The 26454-nt window shown below is 43.9% G+C and overlaps 1 protein-coding gene across 1 annotated transcript; it reads right to left on the bottom strand.

Annotated features, from left to right (window-relative positions):
- Nucleotides 1-2371: 2371 nt before the first annotated feature.
- Nucleotides 2372-20570, bottom strand: LOC124033315 (C-Jun-amino-terminal kinase-interacting protein 1-like). The gene is made up of 10 exons (XM_046345310.1): nt 20209-20570; nt 14098-14191; nt 12539-13570; nt 12132-12207; nt 7739-7905; nt 7176-7279; nt 6876-6986; nt 4295-4365; nt 3992-4090; nt 2372-3836 (listed from the first exon to the last, which is right to left on the bottom strand). Exons 1-10 carry the CDS (start codon nt 20467-20469, stop codon nt 3764-3766), a joined length of 2088 nt encoding a protein of 695 aa, XP_046201266.1. The 5' UTR covers nt 20470-20570; the 3' UTR covers nt 2372-3763.
- Nucleotides 20571-26454: the final 5884 nt, after the last annotated feature.

Raw genomic sequence — 26454 nt, 5'->3', positions numbered from 1 at the left:
CCTGCCATGACCTATGGGTTTGCGATGGCTCTGGTTAGACACGAGGACATCAACCAGGACTTTGGTGAGAACACAAGTGTTGTTTTCTGTTCATAACAAAGACTATTGTTCCCATAATGCAATACAAATGCAAGCCATGCATTACAATTAACACTGGCAGGCTTTTCATTTGAACATATTACCATTGCAATGGGCGTGGGATGCTCATCTAGTGTTAATAACCGAGTGTTGTCGCTGCTAGGGGGCCTGCCAAACAAGTCTGATTTGACCCTGATTTGACCCTGATATGGACCAGGAGGTGGATAAACTAGGTAAACTGAGGCACAGAACCTACTTCATTTAGTTTCATTCTGACCAATATTGAAACCTTACATTCACCTATGTTTCTAATACTGTTGAAAATATGTATAGCTAGAATCCTTAATTGGTGAAACTGTCACGTCCGTTTCGGATATTACAACAAAGAAGTTACTGCAAACAACTAACACTGTTTTTTCGCCATTCGGCCATCATTGCACGCAACAGAAGAATATGATTATATACATATATATTTTTGGCACGTTGCCGAATCCTCCTCTCCTCTGTTTTCATTATAATGTTACTGGGGCGAAGAGTGGCTTTGTTTCCCCTAATGCAGATTCGATATTTAATATACACTTGTTAACACAGCTTTAGGTATAGCTAATAGCAACTAACTTCAATGTACTGTTGTTATGGAGTAGGTTATAGAATCACATATTTTAAACTCACATTAAATGCCTTGAAATCAATCCAATATGACTCTTCAGTGTTGTCACCCCCAGCATCAGATAGTATTATATTGTATCTCTATGCTCTTGCCCAGATTGCTATCAGTCCAACAGCAGCAGCATCGCACCGGGACACAAAGACCCCCCGAGGAAGACATGTTTCTAATCGCCCCCCCCCTCACATCCACCCACTGACAGACTAAATCTCTTATTGACCTTGTTATATCCATTTACAACCCTGTGTAGCGGGTGGCCTAGTGGTTAGAGCGTTGGACTACTAACCGAAAGGTTGCAAGATCGAATCCCTGAGCTGACAAAGTACAAATGTGTCATTCTGCCCCTGAACAAGGCAGTTAACCCACAAATAAGAATTTGTTCTTAACTGACTTGCCTAGTTACATTTTTTAAAATCCTCCCACTGACAGACTAAATCTCTTATTGACCTTGTTATATCTATAACCCCCCCTCCTCTTAACACACCTCCTCCCACTAACATACTAAATCTATTATTGACCCCGTTATATCTATAACCCCCCTCCTCTTAACACACCTCCTCCCACTAACAGACTAAATCTATTATTGACCCTGTTATATCTATAACCCCCCCTCCTCTTAACACACCTCCTCCCACTAACAGACTAAATCTATTATTGACCCTGTTATATCTATAACCCCCCTCCTCTTAACACACCTCCTCCCACTAACAGACTAAATCTATTATTGACCTTGTTATATCTATACCCCCCCTCCTCTTAAAACACCTCCTCCCACTAACAGACTAAATCTATTATTGACCTTGTTATATCTATAACCCCCCCTCCTCTTAACACACCTCCTCCCACTAACAGACTAAATCTATTATTGACCCTGTTATATCTATAACCCTCCTCCTCTTAACACACCTCCTCCCACTAACAGACTAAATCTATTATTGACCTTGTTATATCTATAACCCCCCCTCCTCTTAACACACCTCCTCCCACTAACAGACTAAATCTATTATTGACCCTGTTATATCTATAACCCTCACCCCTTCACAGCGAAGAAAAAAGTTTGAGCTATATTCCTGCATTTCTACCCATTTTTCCATGGGGCGTAGAGAAGATTTAGCAGTTTTAGAACTAATTTCATGCAATTCTACTTAGTTTTCCATGGGGCATAGAGAAGATTTAGCAGTTTTAGAACTCATTTCATGCAATTCTACTTAGTTTTCCATGGGGCATAGAGAAGATTTAGCAGTTTTAGAACTCATTTCATGCAATTCTACTTAGTTTTCCATGGGGCATAGAGAAGATTTAGCAGTTTTAGAACTAATTTCATGCAATTCTACTTAGTTTTCCATGGGGCGGAGAGAAATGATTGCAGTTTTTAATATGATATCCGAGTGACTGTGACTAAGAAAATCAATGGGGGCACCCTGGTCGGTAATCCGACCATGATTACTACAAATTTAGATAGTTGGTCGCTAGATTATTATTTACCAATCAACATATTTTTAGCTGACATGAGCTAATTGAGTGACTGACATAACAAGAGGAAAACTGCTAATGCACAACCAAAATTCAAAACGGCACCTTTTGTATTCTACTAGTCTAACTTTCAACAGTAATTGAGACCCCGACTGAGTTTCAGAGAAGATGTAAACACCTTCAGATTTAATGACAAGAATTGACCTCCTGAGTCTTTCTCTACATTGTTTTGTTTGACATTGATATCATGCAATACACACTGGGTTTGATCAAACCTACTGTAGGACATTTCATTTACAAACAGCATATTTCTATTGTACAGGTAATACATCTGTCCCACAGTGCCAGAACCATCTCAAATAAAAAGGAAATACATACTGTAAACAGTAATCACAATAATTAGAAAATAGGCACTACTTGTGGTTTTGATTTTTTAGAAAAAGTGCCTTCTGGATGACTTTTAAAGTGGTAAGACCACAGTGATGCCAAGATCATACTTGTTGAAATATTTTCCTTATTCAGTAATTCCACCATACAATTTTGGCCAAACATTGTTTCTAAGTTACAGTAGGAGGAAATATTAATACATAGGGCTTTTTTGTCTGTAGATTGTCATTTTCAAGGGTCACCCGGGATAGAATTCCACACATAGAGCGTGATTGAATTAGGTAGGAAACAATGTTGTTAGGATACCATCCTTAACTTACACCTGCTTACCCACCAATATACATAGATTATTCAATAACAGACTACTATTTTATATTTCTTAATTTAAATTACATTCCTTTCAATACAGTAAAAAAATAAGAGTTAATTCACCTTTTTGGTATTGGCAGATAGATGACAAGCCCTAGTCAGAGTTCATTTTCACATAGTTAATTGGTGAGAATGCACTGACGGACTGCATTTAATTTAAAGCCTGTTATGATGTGATGGACTATTAATCCATAAATAAACTTTCCAACATTTATACAAACTGAATCTGAAATCAAACAGTGTGACACTAAAAACAGTCCAGGGACACGTAGACAGATTGAAATCACTGTCACTGTCTTCCTCCGTACAGAGACAAGGTTTCCAGGTGACTTGATAGTGATCTCATATCATTTGGAATAGCTCATAAAGCCACATAAACATATTCTATCTTGATATGGAGTGTGATCTGTAACTACTTGTTGGTTTCTCTGCACTGTAGTACCCGTTCTCACATTTGTCTGCACACTTTACAGTTAACAGTACTGTACTTTTGGCCAACAACCTTTGTGAGGAAGATACATGTAGGCTCTTTTGGATGGGACCGGTAAATGCTTTAGCTTGGGTATTTCTGGAGACATGTTTGTTCTGTAGAAACATGGCAGTGAGTAGAAAGCTGCACCAAGTAGACTGTGTTGCAGATCAGTATTACTAAATGGTTATTTACTGGCATATTGTAAAGATTTATTTTCGGAGTCGGCCAAAGCGTTATCATTCAATGCAGTTTAAAATCCACCATGCAAGTTGTTTCATCATAACACAATATTGGAGAAATATACTATTGAGAGAACGCTATTCAATGAAGATATCCTCTGTTGGGCAGGAGTAGCCCACAGTTTCCTTGTAGTACAGTTGGAAGGCTTTCCTATATGTATAGGAACAACAAAGAGGAGTTAGGTACAAATAGTCAGTAGTCATTTGTTAATAGAAAAATGTGTTATATAAACAGTGTGATGCACATGTTCATTAGCATATGTGGATAGTAAGAAGGGGTGGCAGAGAGAAAGGACGAGAGATTACCCAACAGACTCAGCGAGCGGCATCATGGAGTCATCTGACATGAATACATGACAAGCAAACCGCTGATGATCAGGATGTTTAGTGATGAATCCAAAATACCTGGATGGGAGAGACACGATGCAATATGCTCCAGATACAGTGTCTAGAGTTGAGAAGCAACTCTCAATTGCTAGTCTTTGTATCCTTGAGTTACAGCTTTTTAAACACTTTATGCAATGAATCTGCTTTCATACAGTATTCGAAAAGCTTGAAGTTGAATTACTTCCTTAGTTTAGCATGTGTCATGATAGTTAATTTACTCACTTGTTATGTTTTGGGTGACAGCCGCAAAAGGAGATGTTCTTAAGCTGAAAAAAGTGAAAGCACTTATCCCCCTGTGAAAATATACATAGAGATTAGAGATAGTTACGGTCAGTTCCTGCACTAGCGTGTGATGTCAGAGACGGTACAGTTCTAGAATTAGAACAAGTACTCATAGAATGTAGCCTACTCATTCTATTTTTATGGGCACAGTGGCTATGGGCCTGAGTGAATGCATCATACTAGCATGGAAGCCCATCTGTTTCTGCGCATGTTTGACATGGCAATTCAATCATCAGAAACAGACTGACACGCAGGCCATACCAGTAAAAACACAACCTAATATTAGGCTGAGACTCTATGGTCTGTGTCTGAGAGCTTGTTCATACATTAAACCAGTCCAATAGGGCACACTGCCGGTGCACCTCGAGTGAAGAGGATTAAAAAGTCTTAAAACTGAGTGGTCTTTATGCAAGAGTGTGGTTATGTAAATGGCTACCACAGTATCCCAAACATCCTCACGAGGGCAGTGTCCACCCTGCTAACAGACTGCTCCTTCTACTGAAGACTGGCAGTGTCCACCCCACTAACAGACTGCTGCTTCCACTAAGGATTGGCAGTGTCCACCCTGCTAACAGACTGCTGCTTCTACTAAAGACTGGCAGTGTCCACCCCACTAACAGACTGCTGCTTCCACTAAAGACTGGCAGTGTCCACCCTGCTAACAGACTGCTGCTTCTACTAAAGACTGGCAGTGTCCACCCCACTAACAGACTGCTGCTTCCACTAAAGACTGGCAGTGTCCACCCTGCTAACAGACTGGCAGTGTCCACCCTACTAACAGACTGCTGCTTCCACTAAAGACTGGCAGTGTCCACCCCGCTAACAGACTGGCAGTGTCCACCCTGCTAACAGACTGCTGCTTCTACTAAAGACTGGCAGTGTCCACCCTGCTAACAGACTGGCAGTGTCCACCCTGCTAACAGACTGCTGCTTCCACTAAAGACTGGCAGTGTCCACCCTACTAACAGACTGCTGCTTCCACTAAAGACTGGCAGTGTCCACCCTACTAATAGACTGCTGCTTCCACTAAAGACTGGCAGTGTCCACCCCGCTAACAGACTGGCAGTGTCCACCCTGCTAACAGACTGCTGCTTCCACTAAAGACTGGCAGTGTCCACCCTGCTAACAGACTGCTGCTTCTACTAAAGACTGGCAGTGTCCACCCTGCTAACATACTGCTGCTTCTACTAAAGACTGGCAGTGTCCACCCCACTAACAGACTGCTGCTTCCACTAAAGACTGGCAGTGTCCACCCTGCTAACAGACTGGCAGTGTCCACCCTGCTAACAGACTGGCAGTGTCCACCCTGCTAACAGACTGCTGCTTCTACTAAAGACTGGCAGTGTCCACCCCACTAACAGACTGCTGCTTCTACTAAAGACTGGCAGTGTCCACCCTGCTAACAGACTGGCAGTGTCCACCCTACTAACAAACTGCTGCTTCCACTAAAGACTGGCAGTGTCCACCCTGCTAACAGACTGGCAGTGTCCACCCTACTAACAGACTGCTGCTTCTACTAAAGACTGGCAGTGTCCACCCTACTAACAAACTGCTGCTTCCACTAAAGATTGGCAGTGTCCACCCTGCTAACAGACTGCTGCTTCCACTAAAGATTGGCAGTGTCCACCCTGCTAACAGATTGCTGCTTCCACTAAAGACTGGCAGTGTCCACCCTGCTAACAGACTGGCAGTGTCCACCCTACTAACAGACTGCTGCTTCCACTAAAGACTGGCAGTGTCCACCCTGCTAACAGACTGCTGCTTCCACTAAAGACTGTCAGTGTCCACCCTACTAACAGACTGCTGCTTCCACTAAAGACTGTCAGTGCCCACCCTGCTAACAGACTGACAGTGTCCACCCTGCTAACAGACTGCTGCTTCCACAAAAGACTGACAGTGTCCACCCTGCTAACAGACTGGCAGTGTCCACCCTGCTAACAGACTGGCAGTGTCCCACCCTGCTAACAGACTGGCAGTGTCCACCCTGCTAACAGACTGCTGCTTCCACAAAAGACTGACAGTGTCCACCCTGCTAACAGACTGGCAGTGTCCCACCCTGCTAACAGAATGGTAGTGTCCTCCCTGCTAACAGAATGGTAGTGTCCACCCTGCTAACAGAATGGTAGTGTCCACCCTGCTAACAGAATGGTAGTGTCTACCCTGCTAACAGAATGGTAGTGTCCACCCTGCTAACAGAATGGTAGTGTCCACCCTGCTAACAGAATGGTAGTGTCCACCCTGCTAACAGAATGGTAGTGTCTACCCTGCTAACAGAATGGTAGTGTCTACCCTGCTAACAGAATGGTAGTGTCCACCCTGCTAACAGACTGCTGCTAAGAATTTGTTCTTAACTCTCTTGCCTAGTTAAATAAAGGTTAAATAAATAAATATCTAGCAAATCCAAATGAAACATGGGTCTTGAACACTGATGCATAAACTAATAACAGTGAAGCATTGTGAACACACATTGTTGTTAGCAGTCATGGAATAAAGTCATTTTAGGGTTTAAGAGAAGACATACTCTTTCCGAGGTCCTGCATTCATCTTGGACTATGATCTTCACCCCCTTCATGTTGATCTCCAGAACACATGTAGAGGGAGGCTGCATGGTCATCCGCCGGTTGGTGGCAATCTGTTGACGGAAACAGGTCCAACATAGTCAGATTGAAATACGGTGTTGACTTGGCTGTAAATACACTTAGCTTCCAGATCACATTCCTCCTGTATTATTCCAAATAAGGACTGTGAAAGGAGGGTTTAGATTAGAAACTCCAGCTCACCACTGGGGGGGGGGGGGGGTGGGGGGGGGCTAATACTCTACCTTTTGCATAGCAGCACAAAGCACATCGTTGCCTTTGTGGTACGGTACGTTAACAGAGCCTAGGAACTTCACACGGAATCTGTCAACCCAGTCATCTTTGTCATCTAATTGATATAAGAGGAGAGAACGGTTTGATTTACCGTTAGGAGCATTACATACTGATATTAACAGCAGTGAAAAGCTGAATTATTTGGGTAAGACAAGGGCAAAGACAAAGTTCAATAACATTCAATGGTGGTCCACACAGATTTAATTTAATCAGCACAGTATACAGTAGAGGTTCATTCAAAGCCAAGTAATACTATTTAAAGATCTTATCCTGTTCGTGCTCTTGTGCCAAAACGCCAACTCCAACTGGCAAACATGTTTGGCATGACAGTGAGTGGCAAGGAGTTGGCAAGAGAGCATGAACAGACTGGCACCCAGGCTAATTTATTTCAGGCATTTCTTAGAATGCCCTTACTGATCCTATAACCAAACATTGATGCCCAAAGTGTATCGATGGCATTACCTTTGCTATGTTCAGAGCCTGTATAATAGATGAAATAAACCATATTTGATACCTTTGCTTTGTTTCTGTGTGACCTTGGCAGCGTAGTAGGCAGGGAAGATGCCGCTGGCCCCAGTCCTCATGTTGTAGGCCTTACACCACAGGTCATCAGCCTGAGCCTCCATCAGTAGGGGGTCATCCACCTCTAGCTCCAGCTCATCGTCATGGCGAGGGACAAACCTGTCAATCACACAGACAGCACGGTTAATCAATAAATCAATCAAATGTATTTAGAAAGTGGTTTTTACCAGTTGTCACAAAGTTCTTTACAGTAACCCAGCCTACACCCAAAGAGCAAGCTGGAGCACAGTGGGAAGGAAAACCACTCCATAGTGGATGCAAATGAAACACTACGAGCATGGAATATCTTGCTAACGAGGTAGTGATTACATGAGGACACTAGCTAAATGTGAGACCACTATGATGTTGTGTTTGATGTTTATCCATGTAATGAATCTTTAATGTGTTTGTCAGCTCCTGAAGGAGGACCCTGTGTAAGATTGCTTTCTGCATTCATATATATGTAGAACCCATGTACAGAGCATTTGGAAAGTATTCAGACCCCTTCCTTTCCCCTCACATGTTGTTACGTTACAACCTTATTCTAAAATGCATTTAAGAAAACATGTTCCTCATCAATCTACACACAATTCCCCATAATGCCAAAGTGAAAACAGGTTTTTAGAAATAAAATAAAAAATAATTTATTTGCATAAGTATTCATACCCTTTGCTATGATTTGAGCAAAGAAGCATCCTGTTTCCATTGATCATCATGTTCTAAAACTTGAATGGAGTCCACATGTGGTAAATTAAAATGATTGGACATGATTTGGAAAGGCACACACCTGTCTATATAAGGTCCCAAAGTTGACAGTGCATGTCAGAGCAAAAACCAAGCAATGAGGTCGAAGGAATTGTCCGTAGAGCTCCGTGACTGGACTGTATCAAGGCACAAAATTCTGCAGCATTGAAGGTCCCCAAGAACACAGTGGCCTCCATCGTCCTTACATGGAAGAAGTTTGGAACCACCAAGACTTTTCCTAGAGCTGAGCAATCGGGGGAGAAGGGCCTTGGTCAGGAAAGTGACCAAGAACCCGATGGTCACTATGGCAGAGCTCCAGAGTTCCTCTGTGGAGATGGGAGAATCTTCCAGAAGGACAACCATCTCTGCAGCACTCCCCCAATCAGGCCTTTATGGTAGAGTGGCCAGACGGTAGCCACTCCTCAGTAAAAGGCAATTGACAGCTCGCTTGGAGTTGGCCAAAATGCACCTAAAGAACTCTCAGAGCACGAGAAAGAAGATTCTCTGGACTGATGAAACCAAGATTGAATGCCAAGCTTCACGCCTGGAAGAAACCTGGCACCATCCCTACGGTGAAGCACGTTGGTGGCAGCATCATGCTGTGGGGATGTTTTTCAGTGGCAGGGACTGGGAGATTGGTCAGGTTTGAGGGAAAGATGAATGGAGCAAAGTACAGAGAGATCCTTGATGAAAACCTGCTCTAGAGTGCTCAGGACCTCAGACTGGGGCAAAGGTTCACCTTCCAACAGGATAACGACCCTAAGCACACAGCCAAGACAACGCAGGAGTGGCTTCAGGACAAGTCTCAATGCCCGGCCTTGAACCTGATCAAACATTTCTGGAGAGAGCAGAAAATAGCTTGAGAGGATCTGCAAAGAAGAATGGAATGAAACTCCCCAAATAAAAGACTCAAGGCTGTAATCGCTGCCAAAGGTGCTGCAACAAAGTACTTAGTAAAGGGTCTGAATACTTACACTACCGTTCAAAAGTTTGGGGTCACTTATAAATGGCCTCGTTTTTGAAAGAAAAGCTAAAAATGTTGTCCATTAAAATAACATCAAACTGATCAGAAATACAATGTAGACATTGTTAATGTTGTAAATTACTATTGTAGCTGGAAACGGCTGATTTTTTATGGAATATCTACACACGTTTACAGAGGCCATAATCAGCAACCATCACTCCTGTGTTCCAATGGCATGTTGTGTTAGCTCATCCAAGTTTAGCATGTTAAAAGGCTAATTGATCGTTATAAAACCCCTTTGTAATTATGTTAGCACAGCTGAAAACTGTTGTCCTGATTAAAGAAGCAATAAAACTGTCCTTCTTCAGACTAGTTGAGTATCTGGAGCATCAGCATTTGTGGTTTCGATTACAGACTCAAAATGGACAGAAACAAATAACTTTTTTTCTGAAACTCGTCAATCTATTCTTGTTCTTAGAAATGAAGGCTATTCCATGCGAGAAATTGCCAAGAAACTGAATATCTCGTACAACGCTGTGTACTACTTCCTTCAGAGAACAGCGCAAACTGGCACTAACCAGAATAGAAAGAGAAGTGGGAGGCCCCGGTGCACAACTGAGAAGAGGACAAGTACATTAGAGTTTCTAGTTTGAGAAACAGACGCCTCACAAGTCCTCAACTGGTAGCTTCATTAAATAGTACCCGCAAAACACCAGTCTCAACGTCAGCAGTGAAGAGGCGACTCTGGGATGCTGGCCTTCTAGGCAGAGTTGCATAGAAAAAGCCATATCTCAGACTGGCCAATAAAGATTAAGATGGACAAAATAACACAGACAATGGACAGAGGAAGATTGGAAAAAAGTGTTATGGACAGATGAATAAAAGTTTGAGGTTTCAGATCACAAAGAAGAACATTCGTGAGACACAGAAAAATTAAAAGATGCTGGAGGAGTGCTTGACGCCATCTGTCAGCATGGTGGAGGCAATGTGATGGTCTGGGGGTGCTTGGTGGTGGTAAAGTGGGAGATTTGTACAGGGTAAAATGGATCTTGAAGAAGGAAAGCTATCACTCCATTTTGCAACGCCATGCCATACCCTGTGGATGGCGCTTAATTGGAGCCAATTTCCTCCTACTACAGGACAATGACCCAAAGCACAGCTCGAAACTCTGCAATAACTATTTAGGGAAGAAGCAGTCTGCTGGTATTCTGTCTATAATGGAGTGGCCAGCACAGTCACCGGATCTCAACCCTATTGAGTTGTTGTGGGAGCAGCTTGACCGTATGGTACGTAAGAAGTGCCCATCAAGCCCAAGCCAATTCAACTTGTGGGAGCAGCTTGACCGTATGGTTCATAAGAAGTGCCCATCAAGCCCAAGCCAATTCAACTTGTGGGAGCAGCTTGACCGTATGGTACGTAAGAAGTGCCCATCAAGCCCAAGCCAATTCAACTTGTGGGAGCAGCTTGACCGTATGGTTCGTAAGAAGTGCCCATCAAGCCCAAGCCAATTCAACTTGTGGGAGCAGCTTGACCGTATGGTACGTAAGAAGTGCCCATCAAGCCCAAGCCAATTCAACTTGTGGGAGCAGCTTGACCGTATGGTTCGTAAGAAGTGCCCATCAAGCCCAAGCCAATTCAACTTTTGGGAGCTGCTTGCCCGTATGGTTCGTAAGAAGTGCCCATCAAGCCCAAGCCAATTCAACTTGTGGGAGCAGCTTGACCGTATGGTACGTAAGAAGTGCCCATCAAGCCCAAGCCAATTCAACTTGTGGGAGCAGCTTGACCGTATGGTTCGTAAGAAGTGCCCATCAAGCCCAAGCCAATTCAACTTGTGGGAGCAGCTTGACCGTATGGTTCGTAAGAAGTGCCCATCAAGCCCAAGCCAATTCAACTTGTGGGAGCAGCTTGACTGTATGGTTCATAAGAAGTGCCCATCAAGCCCAAGCCAATTCAACTTGTGGGAGCAGCTTGACCGTATGGTACGTAAGAAGTGCCCATCAAGCCCAAGCCAATTCAACTTGTGGGAGCAGCTTGACCGTATGGTACCGTATGGTTCATAAGAAGTGCCCATCAAGCCCAAGCCAATTCAACTTGTGGGAGGTGCTTCAGGAAGCGGGAGGTGAAATCTCTTCAGATTACCTCAACAAATTGACAACTACAATACCAAAGGTCTGGAAGGCTGTAATTACTGCACATGGAGGATTCTTTGATGAAAGCAAAGTTTGAAGGACACAATTATTATTTCAATTAAAAATCATTATTTATAACCTTGTCAACGTCTTGACTATATTTCCTATTCATTTTGCAACTCATTTCGTGTATGTTTTCATGAAAAACAAGGACATTTCTAAGTGACCCCAAACTTTTGAACGATAGTATATGTAAATATGATATGAATTTTTACATTTTTATATTTTTAACATTTGTAAAAATGTTTGAAACCTGTTTTTGCTTTGTCATTATGGGGTATTGTGTGTAGATTGACAAGGGGGAAAAAACAATTTAATCAATTTTAGAATAAAATGTAACGCAACTAAATGTGGAAAAAGTCAAGGGGTCTGAATACTTTCCAGAATGCACTGTATAATGGCTTATTCATGAAGGTTATTGTATAGAGTAACCCCAAACAATGTCTCACCTGAACACAGCTCTGTGGCTCTGCTCTTGCTCTACCCCGTCTAACACACAGGAGAACAGGCCAAAGGACTCTGCACCTGGAGGATACAAGGCAGTAGAGGAGCTTCACGGCACTATCACATTAGTAGTGTCCAAACATCTTGATACAGGAGTGACTTTGGTCTTTGAATCATGTTGAATCTGGTCATTCTTTAACCTTTGTAGTTCCTGTGTGGTAAGTGGTAATCTTAGCACTCTTCCTTCACAAATATGGTTTCAATGAAATTGCAATACAACTGAGAAACAGCATAACCTTAAGCCAGGTATCCTTCGAAAAAAGGTTATTCATCCCAAGAGACTTCCTGGTTCAATAAAGGTTTAAAAATAAAATGTTAAAAAAGGATGGCAGCAGCCGGTCACAGAACTCACCGGAGGAGTGTAAACGTCCGTTCACAAACACATTGAGGAACTTGCGTGTTCGAGGTCCCCCGCCAACACCTGCCTCAGAGGATGAAGAAGCCCTGGACAGGCGTGATGACTTTCTCCTTTCTCTTTTCAGCTCACTGTGATCCACCTCATAGTCCTCCTCGTTGGCTGACTCATACACCGTCTCTGTGTCGCTGTCCTCACTGTAGCTCTGGTAGCACTGCTTCAAGCTCACCAGTTCTAGCTGGGCGTGCTCGTCCACCACTAGGGTGTACTTGACAGAGTCATAAGACAGACCATCAGCCTCGGAGCTCTGAGTGTGTGCAGTTCGCAGAGCCCCCGACCCCCCCTTAGATCTAGACTTAGAGCCCCTGTCCCACATCCCCCTGTCCCGGTCCCCTCCCTCACTGACGGATGGCCTAAGGCACGAGGAGGAGGAGCGTGGAGGAGGTGCAGAGGGGTGCAGGTAGACCTCGTCTTCCTCGCTGATGGAGGGGTTTGTTCGGTCAGGGAGGGTGGTGTTTGTGTATGCTGGGGGCCCCTCTGCATCGGAGCTGATAGACATGCGATTGCCCTCGCTGCTCTGAGACAGGAAGGGACGGTCAGTGTCACAGTCAGTGTCAGGGTTCTTCTGGTGTACCGGGGTCAGGTAGATCTCCACGGTGGCCTCTGGCTGGCGCTCCTCCTCCTGGCAGCACCCCCGAACCTGACCTCGCCCGGGTCCTCCTCCTCGCCCCCTGCTACCATCCCTATTCTTATCCCCCTCCACAGCCGTGTCTCTCATGCTGCCTGCTTTGGGTTTTGCTGCTGTAACCTGGTTGTGTGGAGCAGCAGAGGGCTTCTTATTCCGCTGTTTGGCGTCTCGCTGTCGGCCTCGTGTTTCTGTAACTCCGTGTGAGATGAACGTGGAGTAGTCCTTGTTGTGTGCCTTGACTGCCTGCTCTTTCCCTCTGTTTGGTGGTGGTTTGGCCACAGAGCCGTCACCGCTGTGCTGCTGGACAGCCTCGTCATTCACCTGCTCATTAGTGGGATCCCCTTTAACACAAACGAGGCACGCAACAACAACAACACAAACAAAAGATTATTCATTAGTCACCAAACTTTACAGTGAAGGATAATTAAGGGCTACAGTAATAATAAGATCCATTCTGCATACTGTATAGAGTTTCATAATGAGAGCCATTGGTGGGTTTCGAATCTGTCATACAGAAATATGGGAATATTGAGAAGCCGATGGGCTTACATGTTCTATATCTTGCACATTTTAAGGATTATGACTGTGATGAGTGTTCAAGTCATGGTCTAGGCCCAGTCATTTTATGAAGGAATGAGCGGATTAGAGTATAATGAAATACTGCCGTGCAATTACTCTGTGCTCATTGACATGAAATAAAACATGTCTAGACAAATTTCATCAAAGTATTAATTTCCTTAATACTTTCACTTCTGCAAAATCATCAATTTGTTGCTTTGTTTAAAGTTGATGTTGGTATTATTCTAAAAACAGGTACTGTCTACCAGTACATGTTTATGCTTTAAACCGATGGATATCCCATTCTCACCTGTGATGTGGGGGGAGGAGGAGTTTGTGTTTGATACATTCTCCTTCCACGTGTCCTTCTTTCCAAACGAATTGTTGTTAATAGTGTCCTTGTCCTACAATGATATTACAGACAGAGAGAGAGAGAGAGGGAGAGAGAAGGCGGGGAGAGAGGGAGAGAGAAGGGGGGAGAAGGGGGAGAGAAGGGGGGAGAAGGGGAGAGAAGGGGGGAGAGAGAGAAGAGGGAGAGAAAGAGAGAAGGGGGAGAGAGATACATTTTAATGTGATAAACATTACATCAAATCAAACTTGATTTTCCACATGCGCCGAATATAACAAGTACAGACTTTACCGTGAAATTCTCACTTACAAGCCCTTAACCAACAGTGCACTTCAAGAAGAAGAAAATATTTACCAAGTAGGCAAAAAAAAAAAGTTATAATAAAAAGTAACAATAAGAATAACAAGGCTATATACAGGGGTCACCAGTACCGAGTCAGTGTGCGGGGGTACAGGCCAGTTGAGGGAATCTGTACATGTAGGTGGGTGGCAAAGTGAATATGCATAGGTAACAAACAAACAGCGAGTAGCAGCAGTGTACAAGAGGGAGGGAGGGGGGGTGAATGTAAATTGTCCGGTGATGATTTTTATGAGTTGTTCAGCAGTGTAATGGTTTGGGGGTAGAAGCTGTCGAGGAGCCTTTTGGTCCTAGGCTTGGCGCACTGATACCGCTTGCCATGTGGTAGCAGAGAAAACAGTCTATGACTTGGGTGACTCGAGTCTCAGACAATTTTATGAGCTTTCCTCTGACACCGCCTATTATATAGGTCCTGGATGGCGGGAAGCTTGGCCCCAGTGATGTACTGGGCTGTTCGCACTACCCTCTGTAGCGCCTTATGGTCAGATGCTGAGCAGTTGCCATACCATGCAATGATGCAACCGGTCAGGATGTTCTCGATGGTGCAGCTGTAGAACCTTTTGAAGATCTGGGGGCCCATGCAAAATCTTCTCAGTCTCCTGAGGGAGAAAAGGTTTTGTCGTGCCCTCTTCACGACTGTGTTGGTATGTTTGGACCATGATAGTTCATTGGTGATGTGGACACCAAGGAACTTGAAACTCTCGACCCGCTCCACTACAGCCCCGTCGATGTTAATGGGGGCCTGTTCGGCCCGTCTTTTCCTGTAGTCCACGATCAGCTCCTTTGTCTTGATCACATTGAGGCAGAGGGTGTTGTCCTGGTACCACACTGCCAGTTTCTGACGTCCTCCCTACAGGCCATCTCATCATTGTCAGTGATCAGGCCTACCACTGTTGTGTAGTCAGCAAACTTAATGATGGTGTTGGAGTTGTGTTTGGCCACGCAGTCGTGGGTGAACAGGGAATCAGGAGGAGACTAAGTACACACCCCTGAGGGGCCCCAGTGTTAAGGATCAGCGTGACAGACGTGTTGTTGCCTACTCTTACCACCTGGGGGCGGCCCGTCAGGAAGTCCAGGATCCAGTTGCAAAAGGAGGTGTTTAGTCTCAGAGTCCTTAGCAGATTGATGAGCTTCATGGCACTTTGGTGTTGAACGCTGAGCTGTAGTGGCTTAACAGCATTCTCACTTAGCTAGAGCTTTTGTCCAGGTGAGAAGGGGGGGGTGTGGAGTGCGGGAGGATGCTGTTGATGTGAGCCATGACCAGCCTTTCAAAGCACTTCATGGCTACCGATGTGAGTGCCACGGGGCGGTAATCATTTAGGCAGGTTACCTTTGCTTCTTTGGGCACAGGGAAATATGGTGGTCTGCTTGAAACATGTCGGTATTACAGACTCGTCAGGGAGAGGTTGAAAATGTCAGTGAAGACACTTGACAGTTGGTCCGCGCATGCTTTGAGTACACGTCCTGGTAATCCCTCTGGCCCCGCAGCTTTGTGAATGTTGACCTGTTTAAAGGTTTTGTTCACAACGGCTACCGAGAGCGTTATCACACAGTCATCCAGAACAGCTGGTGCTCTCGTGCATGCTTCAGTGTTGCTTGCCTCGAAGTGAGCATAAAAGGCATTTAGCTTGTCTGGTAGGCTTGCGTCACTGGGCATCTCGTCTGGGTTTCCCTTTGTAGTCCATAATAGTTTTCAAGCCCTGCCACATCCGATGAGTGTCAGAGCCAGTGTAGTAGGATTCAATCTTAATCCTGTATTGATGCTTTGCTTGTTTGATGGTTCGTCTGAGGGCATAGCAGGATTTCTTATAAGCATCCGGATTAGTCTCCCGCTCCTTGAAAGCGTCAGCTCTAGCCTTTAGCTCGATGCGGAGGTTGCCTGTAATCCATGGCTTCTGGTTGGGATATGTACGTACAGTCACTGTGGGGACGAAGTTATCGATGCACTTATTGATGAATCCGATGACTGAGGTGGTATATTCCTCAATGCCATTGGATGAATCCCGGGACATAATCCAGTGATAGAATTGTAGTTAGATTTGCCAAATGGAGGGTGGGGGAGAGCTTTGTATACATCTCTGTGTGTGGAGTAAATGTGGTCTCAGATTTTTTTCCCGCAGGTTGCACTGATTTAAGTTTGCCTGCATTAAAGTCCCCGGCCACTAGGTGCGCCGCTTCTGGGTTGGCATTTTCTTCTTTGCTTATGGCTTTATAGAGTTGGTTGAGAGCGGTCTTAATGCCAGCTTCGCTTTGTGGTGGTAAATAGACGGCTACTAATAATATAGATGAGAACTCTCTTGGTAGATAGTGTCGTCGACAGCTTATCATAAGGTACTCTACCTCAGGCGAGCAATACCTCAAGACTTCTTTAATATTAGACATTGCGCACCGGCTGTTCATGACAAAAAGACACACACCCACATCCCTCGGTTTACCAGAGGTAGCATCTCCGTTCTGCACGTTAGCAAGGGGAATGTGTACAGTGCACACACACACACACAAAAGGAGTGGTTGTTAGAACGCCTGAGTGTTGTTTTGTTTTGTATTATTACCAGAGAGCCAGCCTCCCCCAGCCCCCCCAGCCCCATCCAGCCCAGTCCCACCCAGCCCACAGCTATTTAAGCCAAGCAGCACTGCGATCAATGACTGTCTCAGTTTCCAATCACATATACCCAGCCCTAACCCCAGTTACAGCTTCCTGCAGCCAAATGAAGAACCAGATCCACCTAAATCTAAACCTATCTAAATATATGGCTCTGGCGAGACTAACCAAGCCCTGATGACATCACACACGCCACCACAATCAGATCCGTCTGCCAGGAAGATGAATCAGGAATGAACCAGTGAAGAGGAGGAAGTCAAGGCTCCTACACTAACACAGCTCACTGTCTGTCATAGAGACCATTCACAGTGATGGTGCTGACTCACTGTGGTAATGCAGCTGCTGCTGACGGGCACTGGCACGGTTACCATGGTTACCCTGCCCCAGAACCGGAGGAAAGAGAGAGTGTGTATGGGTTTCTTTGGTGTGTGTGTGTGCTGATAGAACAGTTTGATGTTGAAATGTTCATCGTGAAGAATTGGTTATATTTATGAAATAAAGGAGAGTCATTTTGGAGTTTATGATATCCACCGGGTATCAAACTCAATACTTACTGTGTGGGCCCTCTGGTAGCTAACAAGTCTTCACGTCTCCGGTAAGGTTACTCATGATTTGAGCCTAGCTTTACAAACCACCCCTGGAAGACTTCGCCCTCCTTCCTCCTGCCCACAGCAACCCCAGCAGCTGATAACCATCCACTGTGTAATCTGAGTCATGGCACCGACAGGTTAGCCCACGCTACAACCTAGACATATTTCCTCTGAGAGATAAAGGTCTTTTGAGATCTTGAACAAATCACCTGGCACAGTTAAGAGTGGAATCTCTATAGTTTCAAGTTGAATTAGTCGTATGTACGGGATACACCTGGTACGCAACGTCCAACAAAATGCCTATTTGCAGGTTCCTTCTGGACAATGTGAAATCAATAAGAAATAATAACAGATAAGAATACGAACATAAAGTCAATGCCTCAGTAGAATAGAATAGATATTTTAGCATCAGAATAAAACAGAAAGGCACAATTTATAGCCCAAAATGTGGGAAGGGGAGGTGTTTAATTTGTGCAGTATTTAGCATAATAAGAGTCTGATAGCAGCCCTCTCTCTAGGGACTGGGTGACATATTGGCTGGGAGTCCCTCTCTCTAGTCTAAACAAACGCTAAATCCTCCAATGTACTTGAACACATTATAAACCTGACTGGGTGTGGCATATAGACACTTAATCTGGAGGGGGATCTGAAAATAGGCAGTACCAACATTCAGATAACAGATCTGGGACCAGGCTAAGTGCAGCCTTGCTACAGCAGAAACATATCTGGGACCAGAGCAGGCAGTCTGAATCAAGCTTTCACTGTCTATTCCACAGTTCTTGAGATTAGCTCCTTAATGAAGTGTCTCTGTCTATACCAGGCTATCACTCTGACAGAGTAAGAGTGAGATTTAAAACATGGTAAACCTAATCCTAATCCTCCTCCTAACCCCAACACAGGGTGAGATCACGACTCACCAGCAGCAGCAGGGCTCAGGAGTAGAGTTCAGGACGTGCCACACACAGAGACGTGACCAGGACTGACAGGGACAGAATTAAGGATTACACTGCTTGAGGAACAGCATCCACACAGGCATCCCTCTATCTTCCTCATGGACCATGTTGCCATGGGTTCAAATACAATTTGAAATCTTTCAAATATGTTTAGCATTTGCTTTAGCCTGCCTAGAGTGCCAGAGGAGCGGTGTTTCATGTTTTGGGACTATGCTATTGGTCCATTAAACCAGGCAAGGGTAAACAAGCACAGCTGAAGTATTTTAAGGATTTCAAGTGCTATTTGAACCCAGTTCTGACACACACACACACACACACACACACACACACACACACACACACACACACACACACACACACACACACACACACACACACACACACACACACACACACACACACACACACACACACACACACACACACACACACACACACACGGCCTCTCTCCATCCTCCCCAGACGTGGAAGTGATGTTAGGTTATCTGAAGGAACCTGACAGTAAATACTGGAGCAGGTTATTATCCTACATCTGGTCATACTACCTTATCCTGCTCTTTCCTGATCTTCTGTGAATTTCAACACATACTCAGAAAGACATTGTGCTCATCATGGATGTCCTTGTGAACTATATTTTCTGGACTTTTTCTTTACCATTTTAACAACTGGTGATAACTGATTATAACTGGTTTCTGGTTTATACTGGTTTATAACTGGTAGCCTACAGGACAGCACTCTGGCAAGAGGTGCATTCTGAGGGGAAGATCAAAGATCTTCAACAGATCAACAAGATGCAAGGGATGAAAGCTGATCATCATTCCTTTACCCCTTCTACATAGAACTATTGTAAACGGCCCTATCCTTGGACTGACACTGACGGACTCTGACCTGTCCTTTTCTATCGTTATCACTGGTGAGCACACCCTTACTTCCCTGTTTGTTGCCATTCAGCTGACAGGGAAGCTGACAGACTCACAGAAGGACAGTTCTATTTTCAGAGAGCAAAGACCAAGGACAGGAGCGTTTGCTACATACACAGTGGTAAACCCTGGCTCCGTCAAATGGAGGGCGAAAAAGCCCTTTCAGTATCACATGATTGAACGTTCCCTCTACTGTAACAACGCCTTGATTGAGAACCACAAGAGTTCCAGCATTATGATATGAGAACTGATCATCCTTTTCATTCAAGGACATTAAGTTACAATGCAGACATTTACATGACAGGTCTGTATGTCGGTGCCTGGGGAACTGCCTTCGATACAGATCCCATTCTATCTGATCTCCCATGAAGGATTTAAATCAAACAGATGATCTGGAATCACAGAGGAGAAAATGAGCAGAATCTCTACTGTATATTGATGCTCGCACGCTACCAGCTTCTACAATTCCTCTATACAGATCCTATCCTGTCCAATCTCATCGTTCAAACAGACATCATTTGATCTATGATCTGCCCTCTACTGTTTGGATACACATCTTAACATATTCGGTATCTAATCCAACATTATTTTAACCAAACGGATGATCTGATGATCCGTGTCCTCACAGGGTAGAAATAAACAGCCCCCACCTGAGTCCTGGGAGGCTGAGGCTGTGGAAACAGTGCTAGGGTGGTTGGTCTCTTGGGCCTGTACGTATCCATAGTGACCCGATGTTCCGCAGATTCTGATTCTATGACATTAGGCTGTTTCTGTCTGACAGGCGTTAAAACAATGTCCCTTCTCTCATCCTGGTTGAGCCTGTTGTCGTCTTGGAAACCATGGATCAGGCCCCAGTGCTCCAGTTCCTCTTGGATATCCTCCTCAGCATCGATCAGCTCCAAGTGGATCATCTCTGCCTGCAATTCCCTAAACCCGCCCGTCTGTCTTCCCCGCCTCCCTACTGGCTGGCCACGTCACATGGTCCTGGGAAGATCCAGACAGCAGCAGTGTTGCAGCAGAGAGAGAGAGAGAGAATGATTCAGTGAGGAGGAGAGCAGAGGGAGGGGGAGAGAGCAGAGACGGAGCCAGCCAATCGGGGCTCGGCAATGACATCAGCAGAGTCTGTGGCTCTTTCTCTCTCATGCTCACTTTAATGTTATTCTAATCCAATCATACTGTAGCAGGATAAACCTCCCTGAAAACAAACACAGGCAGGGCTGGGCTATTGTTTTGTTCTGTGAGGAATACAACAGCACTGTGTAACACCCTGACTGTCTTTACACTGATGTCAAATCTAATGATAATTCTGAATAATTTTATTAACCACACAATATTAAGATGTACACAAACCTAACTGAGGCTACATCAATGCCATCCTAAAACTCCTACAACCTCCCCTAAGCGAATGCCTGGTCTGAAGACTCCATTTGACTGATATTAAAATGACAGTTCTCCCTAGCAGCTAGTGTTGTAGAATCTCTGCATGGCTAAAAGGCTGAAGGCCAGGCTGTAATGACGTGTCATATGTTAGATTGACTTAGCTCTGGACTACATGTGTATCAGGACTATCCCCGGCTGCAATCATTCATCTGATAAGTGACTTTGGCCTACTCTGGACTTTGCTCTGTTTCTTCTATCGCTGCAGCTACTCTCATTCTCACAGTCACAAAATAAAATCACACGATGGGAGCAACATTTATCTCAACGCTCTATAACGAATGTTCATATTATGAAAAGTAGACTGCAGCAGAGTCAAGTCAAACAGAGTGCATTGTGGTAGAATGGAGGACAGGGGAGTTAATGGAGGGAAGCAGGTGCAGAGGAGCTTGAGGCTGCGTGTACCAGAACTAAACTATTATTTAAAACATTTGCAAACACTTGATCTGTGTTTGATTGAGCTTGCCTGGCATAATAGACCAATATAAGTCGCAAAACTGCAAACCCAGCCCAATTGACAACTTGAAACAGTATTTGAACCCAGGTCTGGTGTGTGTACATGTAGTTTATCTTACTTGTGAGTCAAGGTTGTCATAGTTGAGGCTTGCTCCAGCCTCGTCAGTGATCTCTGTGGCCTGGGAGAGATCCTCGTCTTCAAACTGCTCCAGGCTGATGTCATGAGTCAGCCTGGACACACACACACATTGTGTCACAAATCAATGCGAGGGGAGAACACACAACACGTCACACACATCAATCAAAGGGTAATCACAGGCGTGTCTGTCTGCAGATTAGTCATACTTTCATTTTATAATGGCAGTCATACTACCGCCAGATTATACTTCTAGTCTGTCTACATGCTGGGTGGACTACCAGGAGAACTACCAGGTGGGACAACCAGGTGGACTACCAGGTGTACTACCAGGAGAACTACCAGGTGTACTACCAGGAGAACAACCAGGTGTACTACCAGGATAACTACCAGGTGGACTACCAGGTGGACTACCAGTAGAACTACCAGGAGAACTACCAGGTGGACTACCAGGAGAACAACCAGGTGTACTACCAGGATAACTACCAGGTGGACTACCAGGAGAACTACCAGGTGTACTACCAGGATAACTACCAGGTGGACTACCAGGAGAACTACCAGGTGGACTACCAGGAGAACTACCAGGAGAACTACCAGGTGTACTACCAGGTGGACTACCAGGATAACTACCAGGTGGACTACCAGGATAACTACCAGGAGAACTACCAGGAGAACTACCAGGTGGACTACCAGGAGAACTACCAGGTGTACTACCAGGTGGACTACCAGGAGAACTACCATCTGTGACGATATCAAAATGCTCTAATAAACCCTAGAACACATTAAAATTGTTGTAAAGAAAGAAAGAGATAGAGAAAGAGAGAGACAAAGAAAGAGAGAGAGACAGAGAAAGAGACAGGCAAAGAGAGAGAGACAGACAGACTAGTATGACCTCCATGTATATTAGCATAGAGCATTACTGCCAAGCAGTCTGGACTTATGGCAAATGTGCTGGTTTGCTAATCCGGTGAACACAAGGCAGCTGCATGTCCTGCTTAGGAGGTTCTTCAATTACTACACCAGTCAGAGTTTCACTACCCACCTCTGCTTACCAGGTGTGTATTCATTACGCCGATTCTGTTGCACAACATTTCTTATGGTGCAAACGGAAAACGGTTTGCAACGTAAATGAGAGTTTCTACTGGACAAATTCAGATAGGTACCTTTCTGTTGCGAGATGTAATGAAAACACCGCAGAATAAATACTGATGTTCAAAAAGAGCTGTGCAGCATAAACATAGTTTATCTTCATTTCTCATATGCATTGTGCAGAAAAGCTTGACAACAAATATAAAACCGACTGTGTAAACTAGCAGCACAGTTATCTGTAATTCTACAGACAAATACATGAATCGGTATGTTATGCAAAGCTACTAATGTTAAACAAAACAGGCTCTACAGTGACGCATCTTGCACTGAGTGTCTTAGACCACTGCACCACTCAGGAGCCCCCAAATAAGGCATCCTGGGTTGTGCCGTTACCCTGTTTCGAAAATAACCATCTGATGATACTATGCACCGTATCTTTACCACAGGTAAAGGTCTATAACTCTGCCTGAGACATTAATTAGGCACCAAACAGAAAATACGGACTGAAACTTGAATGGAAGCACTTGAAGTAGTCCAAAAATAAAACACTTGTTTTTACTTTCCCATTGCAAAACATTTAGTTACGTTTTGTCCTAATGAATACAACCCTGGTTTAACTCTAGAAGTGCAGCCCTTCTGTACCATTTCTCCCACTGGTCTTCTATCCACGTCTCTCTATCCTCCTCCCCCAACCACTGTACTCCATCCTCGTTGTACTCCATGGCCAGACTGAGGCAGAGTAACATCAGCAGGGCAGGGCAGGCAGAGGGACAAGGAAGTGATCGATTCAACAGGCAATTAAAACACTTCCTCCTTTCAACAGAGCATCATTCACAATCCTCCCAGCCTCTTCACTCACCATCCACTCTGGCCAACACATCAACTACAGCATCAGCACCACAAGACAGAGGTAATGCACATATTTTATTAGTACTATTGTTTGTATAATTTGCATATCATTGTATTTAAAATGTGTTTGACTTTCCTTGTCTGACAGTGTATCAGTGTTTTGTTAGTTGTCATGTTCTCTATTTTGTGTGGACCCCAGGAAGAAGGGGCATCCTAATAAACAAACACCAAGGGATCCAGTCAAAAGATAGACCAGCTCATTTTCCACACAGCATAGATCTCGTCTTCACCACTGGCTCCACCAAGGCACTTGTTTAGTCTCTGTATTTGTGTCCCCCTCTGGTCCGGTATAATGACTGGGGGATGATGGGATGGGGGAGGTGCAGCCCTGTCTGATGGAGAGTAGTGAGACTGGGGAGGGGGAAGAGACTCACCCTCTTAGTCCCAGCCCATCAACCCTGGTTGGGTAGGGTCTCCTCCTGTAAGGCCCTGCCTCCTGTATGATGGAGGGCTTGGATCGATGCAGCTTTACTCAGGTTGTCTGCCTCCTCCTCCCCAGGACAGCCAGCCATACACAGGCTAAAGGAAGGGAAGTGGTGACCGGGGCAGGCTAAAGGAAGAGAAGTGGTGACCGGGGCAGGCTAAAGGAAGGGAAGTGGTGACTGCCAGGATCAATGGAGCTGCTGCTGAAAGAGTATTCTTCTCATCATCTTGATCTGAGGGAGGACATGGAACGTCCCTGGCCCTTAGAACATCATGGCTTCCACTGTGTTGTGTAGTAGTAGTATGGTTCATGCCCTGAACAAACTGTGATATGTGTAACGGTGCAGCAGAGATAATTTTCAGCTTACATACGTCTAGTCTATCATGTTTAAAATAATGTGATTTGCTGTCCCTATTGGCAAGTCATGACATGTACACACACTACAACACTGGCTAGCCACTAACACATGCAGGGCTTGTAAAATACAGCTCCTATAAAGTGAATACACTTACACTAACTCCTATCAACTCAAGCGTTGAACCTCACAAGAAACAGCAGGTAAAATCCCAATATGAAAGTGTGACATTTACTTTACTGTTGTGCCATGTAAATTAAACTGGGTCTGTGTTCATCCATCCTAACAATACCCTCGGTCTTTAGTTTATCAAGTTACTGATTAGGATAATTATACTGTGCAGGGAAGCTCAAGTTTCAGTTTTACTGGGACAATTCTTTACCAGATATCAACATGGTACTTAAAAGACAGCCTTTAGCTCATTTGTCAATCATCCATTTCTCTTTTACTGTAAGAGGATGTTACACAACCATACATTGTTTCTATCAGAGTGGACAACAGGAGATAAAGACAGAGAGAGAGAGGACTCTGGCCATTAGTAGTGATCTCTGAGGAGATTACGTCAGTGTTACTGCTGGTCAACAAAGCACTGTTAAACCTCCTCCTCCTCACAGACTACAACTGGCCTGCACAGTAAGACATCATTTTCCTCTATAGCTAGAACTGATCTGAGCCTAGCCATTAAATAAACAAACCTAAGGCCTTAAAAGTGTTAAATATTGAATAATCAATATAAGTCATTACAAATCGGTAAGTCAATCCTATTTTCACAAGACAATTAAAAGGTTGTTGGAGTGAATTTTTATTGGTTGCATCAATGAATAGATATGATTAGCCGACAATAGTTCTAGCTCAGTCCTAGACCTTAGATTCAATACGATCTTGTCTACCAGATACCAAACTTCCAGTATATTCCTGTGTCAACCTACTGCATGTGGCCCTCCAGTGACTAAATGACATAACCTCAAGACAAAGAGCTGTAGCCATCCATCAGTAAATATACAACGCAATGACATTTATTACAAACTATATATCTTCTACCGTTATTGTCATCATTACAATAGTGAATTCCAGAATGTGATAGTAAGGTCCATAAAACAATTACAACCAAGAATAGTGAAATGGGTCACAATTCTATCAGGGCTTTAATGAAAATAAACTCCTTTGTACAATTCAAAACAAATAAATACAACTATTCAACAAAAGCTCATCATGGCAACTTAAATTATAGTGAACGTACACTTTTGCTTGGGATGTACAATAGTTGGTGACTGACAAACAATTAGAAGATGGTGACTGTGTTAATGGAAAATATAAATTGCCTACCAATGGACTTAAAATGATTTTAATGCTACCAAGGTTTTAGGGAAAGTCATGTTTGTTTTGACAAAGATATATTTAACAATAATATATATATATATATATAAGAGAGAGAGATACACACACAAGGCTGATTTACACAGAATATAGCGGAAACTAATATAAATCCTTTACACATATGGTATTTAACTGAAACAAGTCATTATTTTATTAGTAGACAGCATTATCATTAACTGTAGTGTTGTAGCCTGATCGATGGATTCACAAAATCTAAAACATATTGAGCCAAAAGGATTTTCTGTAGGATGATGTGCTACAGAAATGACAAATGTCCATCAGCAGTTGTTTTTACATAAGCAACTTATATGTGAGAAGTTTAAATGAGGTGAATGGACAGTGGCGGATGCATATGTATTTTTCATCCGTGTGTGACCGCAGCCTCACTACCCATAATGGGTAGAAACAGGTGGGTGCCGTTCTTTTTCCAGTAAGGTTTGATAGAATATGATTCTCTATAGCTTTAATGAAGGGCACCAACAATTGTTGGTTATTTCACTGATTGATAATATATATTCTCTGCCACAGGCAAAATATTAGTTTACAGACCAATCACATCATTGTGATAGAAGTCAAAATAACAAACAGCAAAATAGCAAACAGATATATGGACAGTGGAATCAGAGACACGAACATGTTGGGAATGGAGGTTGTTCGCAACACATATCCACATCTTTGAAATGCACATACAAATCATATCAAATCTTTATAGA

This window comes from Oncorhynchus gorbuscha, linkage group LG01, assembly GCF_021184085.1.
Source record: "Oncorhynchus gorbuscha isolate QuinsamMale2020 ecotype Even-year linkage group LG01, OgorEven_v1.0, whole genome shotgun sequence".
Lineage (NCBI taxonomy): Eukaryota > Metazoa > Chordata > Actinopteri > Salmoniformes > Salmonidae > Oncorhynchus > Oncorhynchus gorbuscha.
The sequence above is the reverse complement of the archived record's forward strand: the minus strand, read 5'-3'. Positions and strand labels throughout refer to the sequence as shown.

Excerpts from the sequence above, each read along its gene's own strand:
- LOC124033315 (XM_046345310.1), bottom strand. The coding sequence starts at position 20,469 with ATGATCCACTTGGAGCTGATCGATGCTGAGGAGGATATCCAAGAGGAA. Across the intron at positions 7,906-12,131 it reads AGCCACAGAGCTGTGTTCAG|GTTTGTCCCTCGCCATGACG; the intron begins GTGAGACATTGT and ends TGTGATTGACAG. Across the intron at positions 4,091-4,294 it reads TGTCACCCAAAACATAACAA|GTATTTTGGATTCATCACTA; the intron begins GTGAGTAAATTA and ends TCTCCCATCCAG.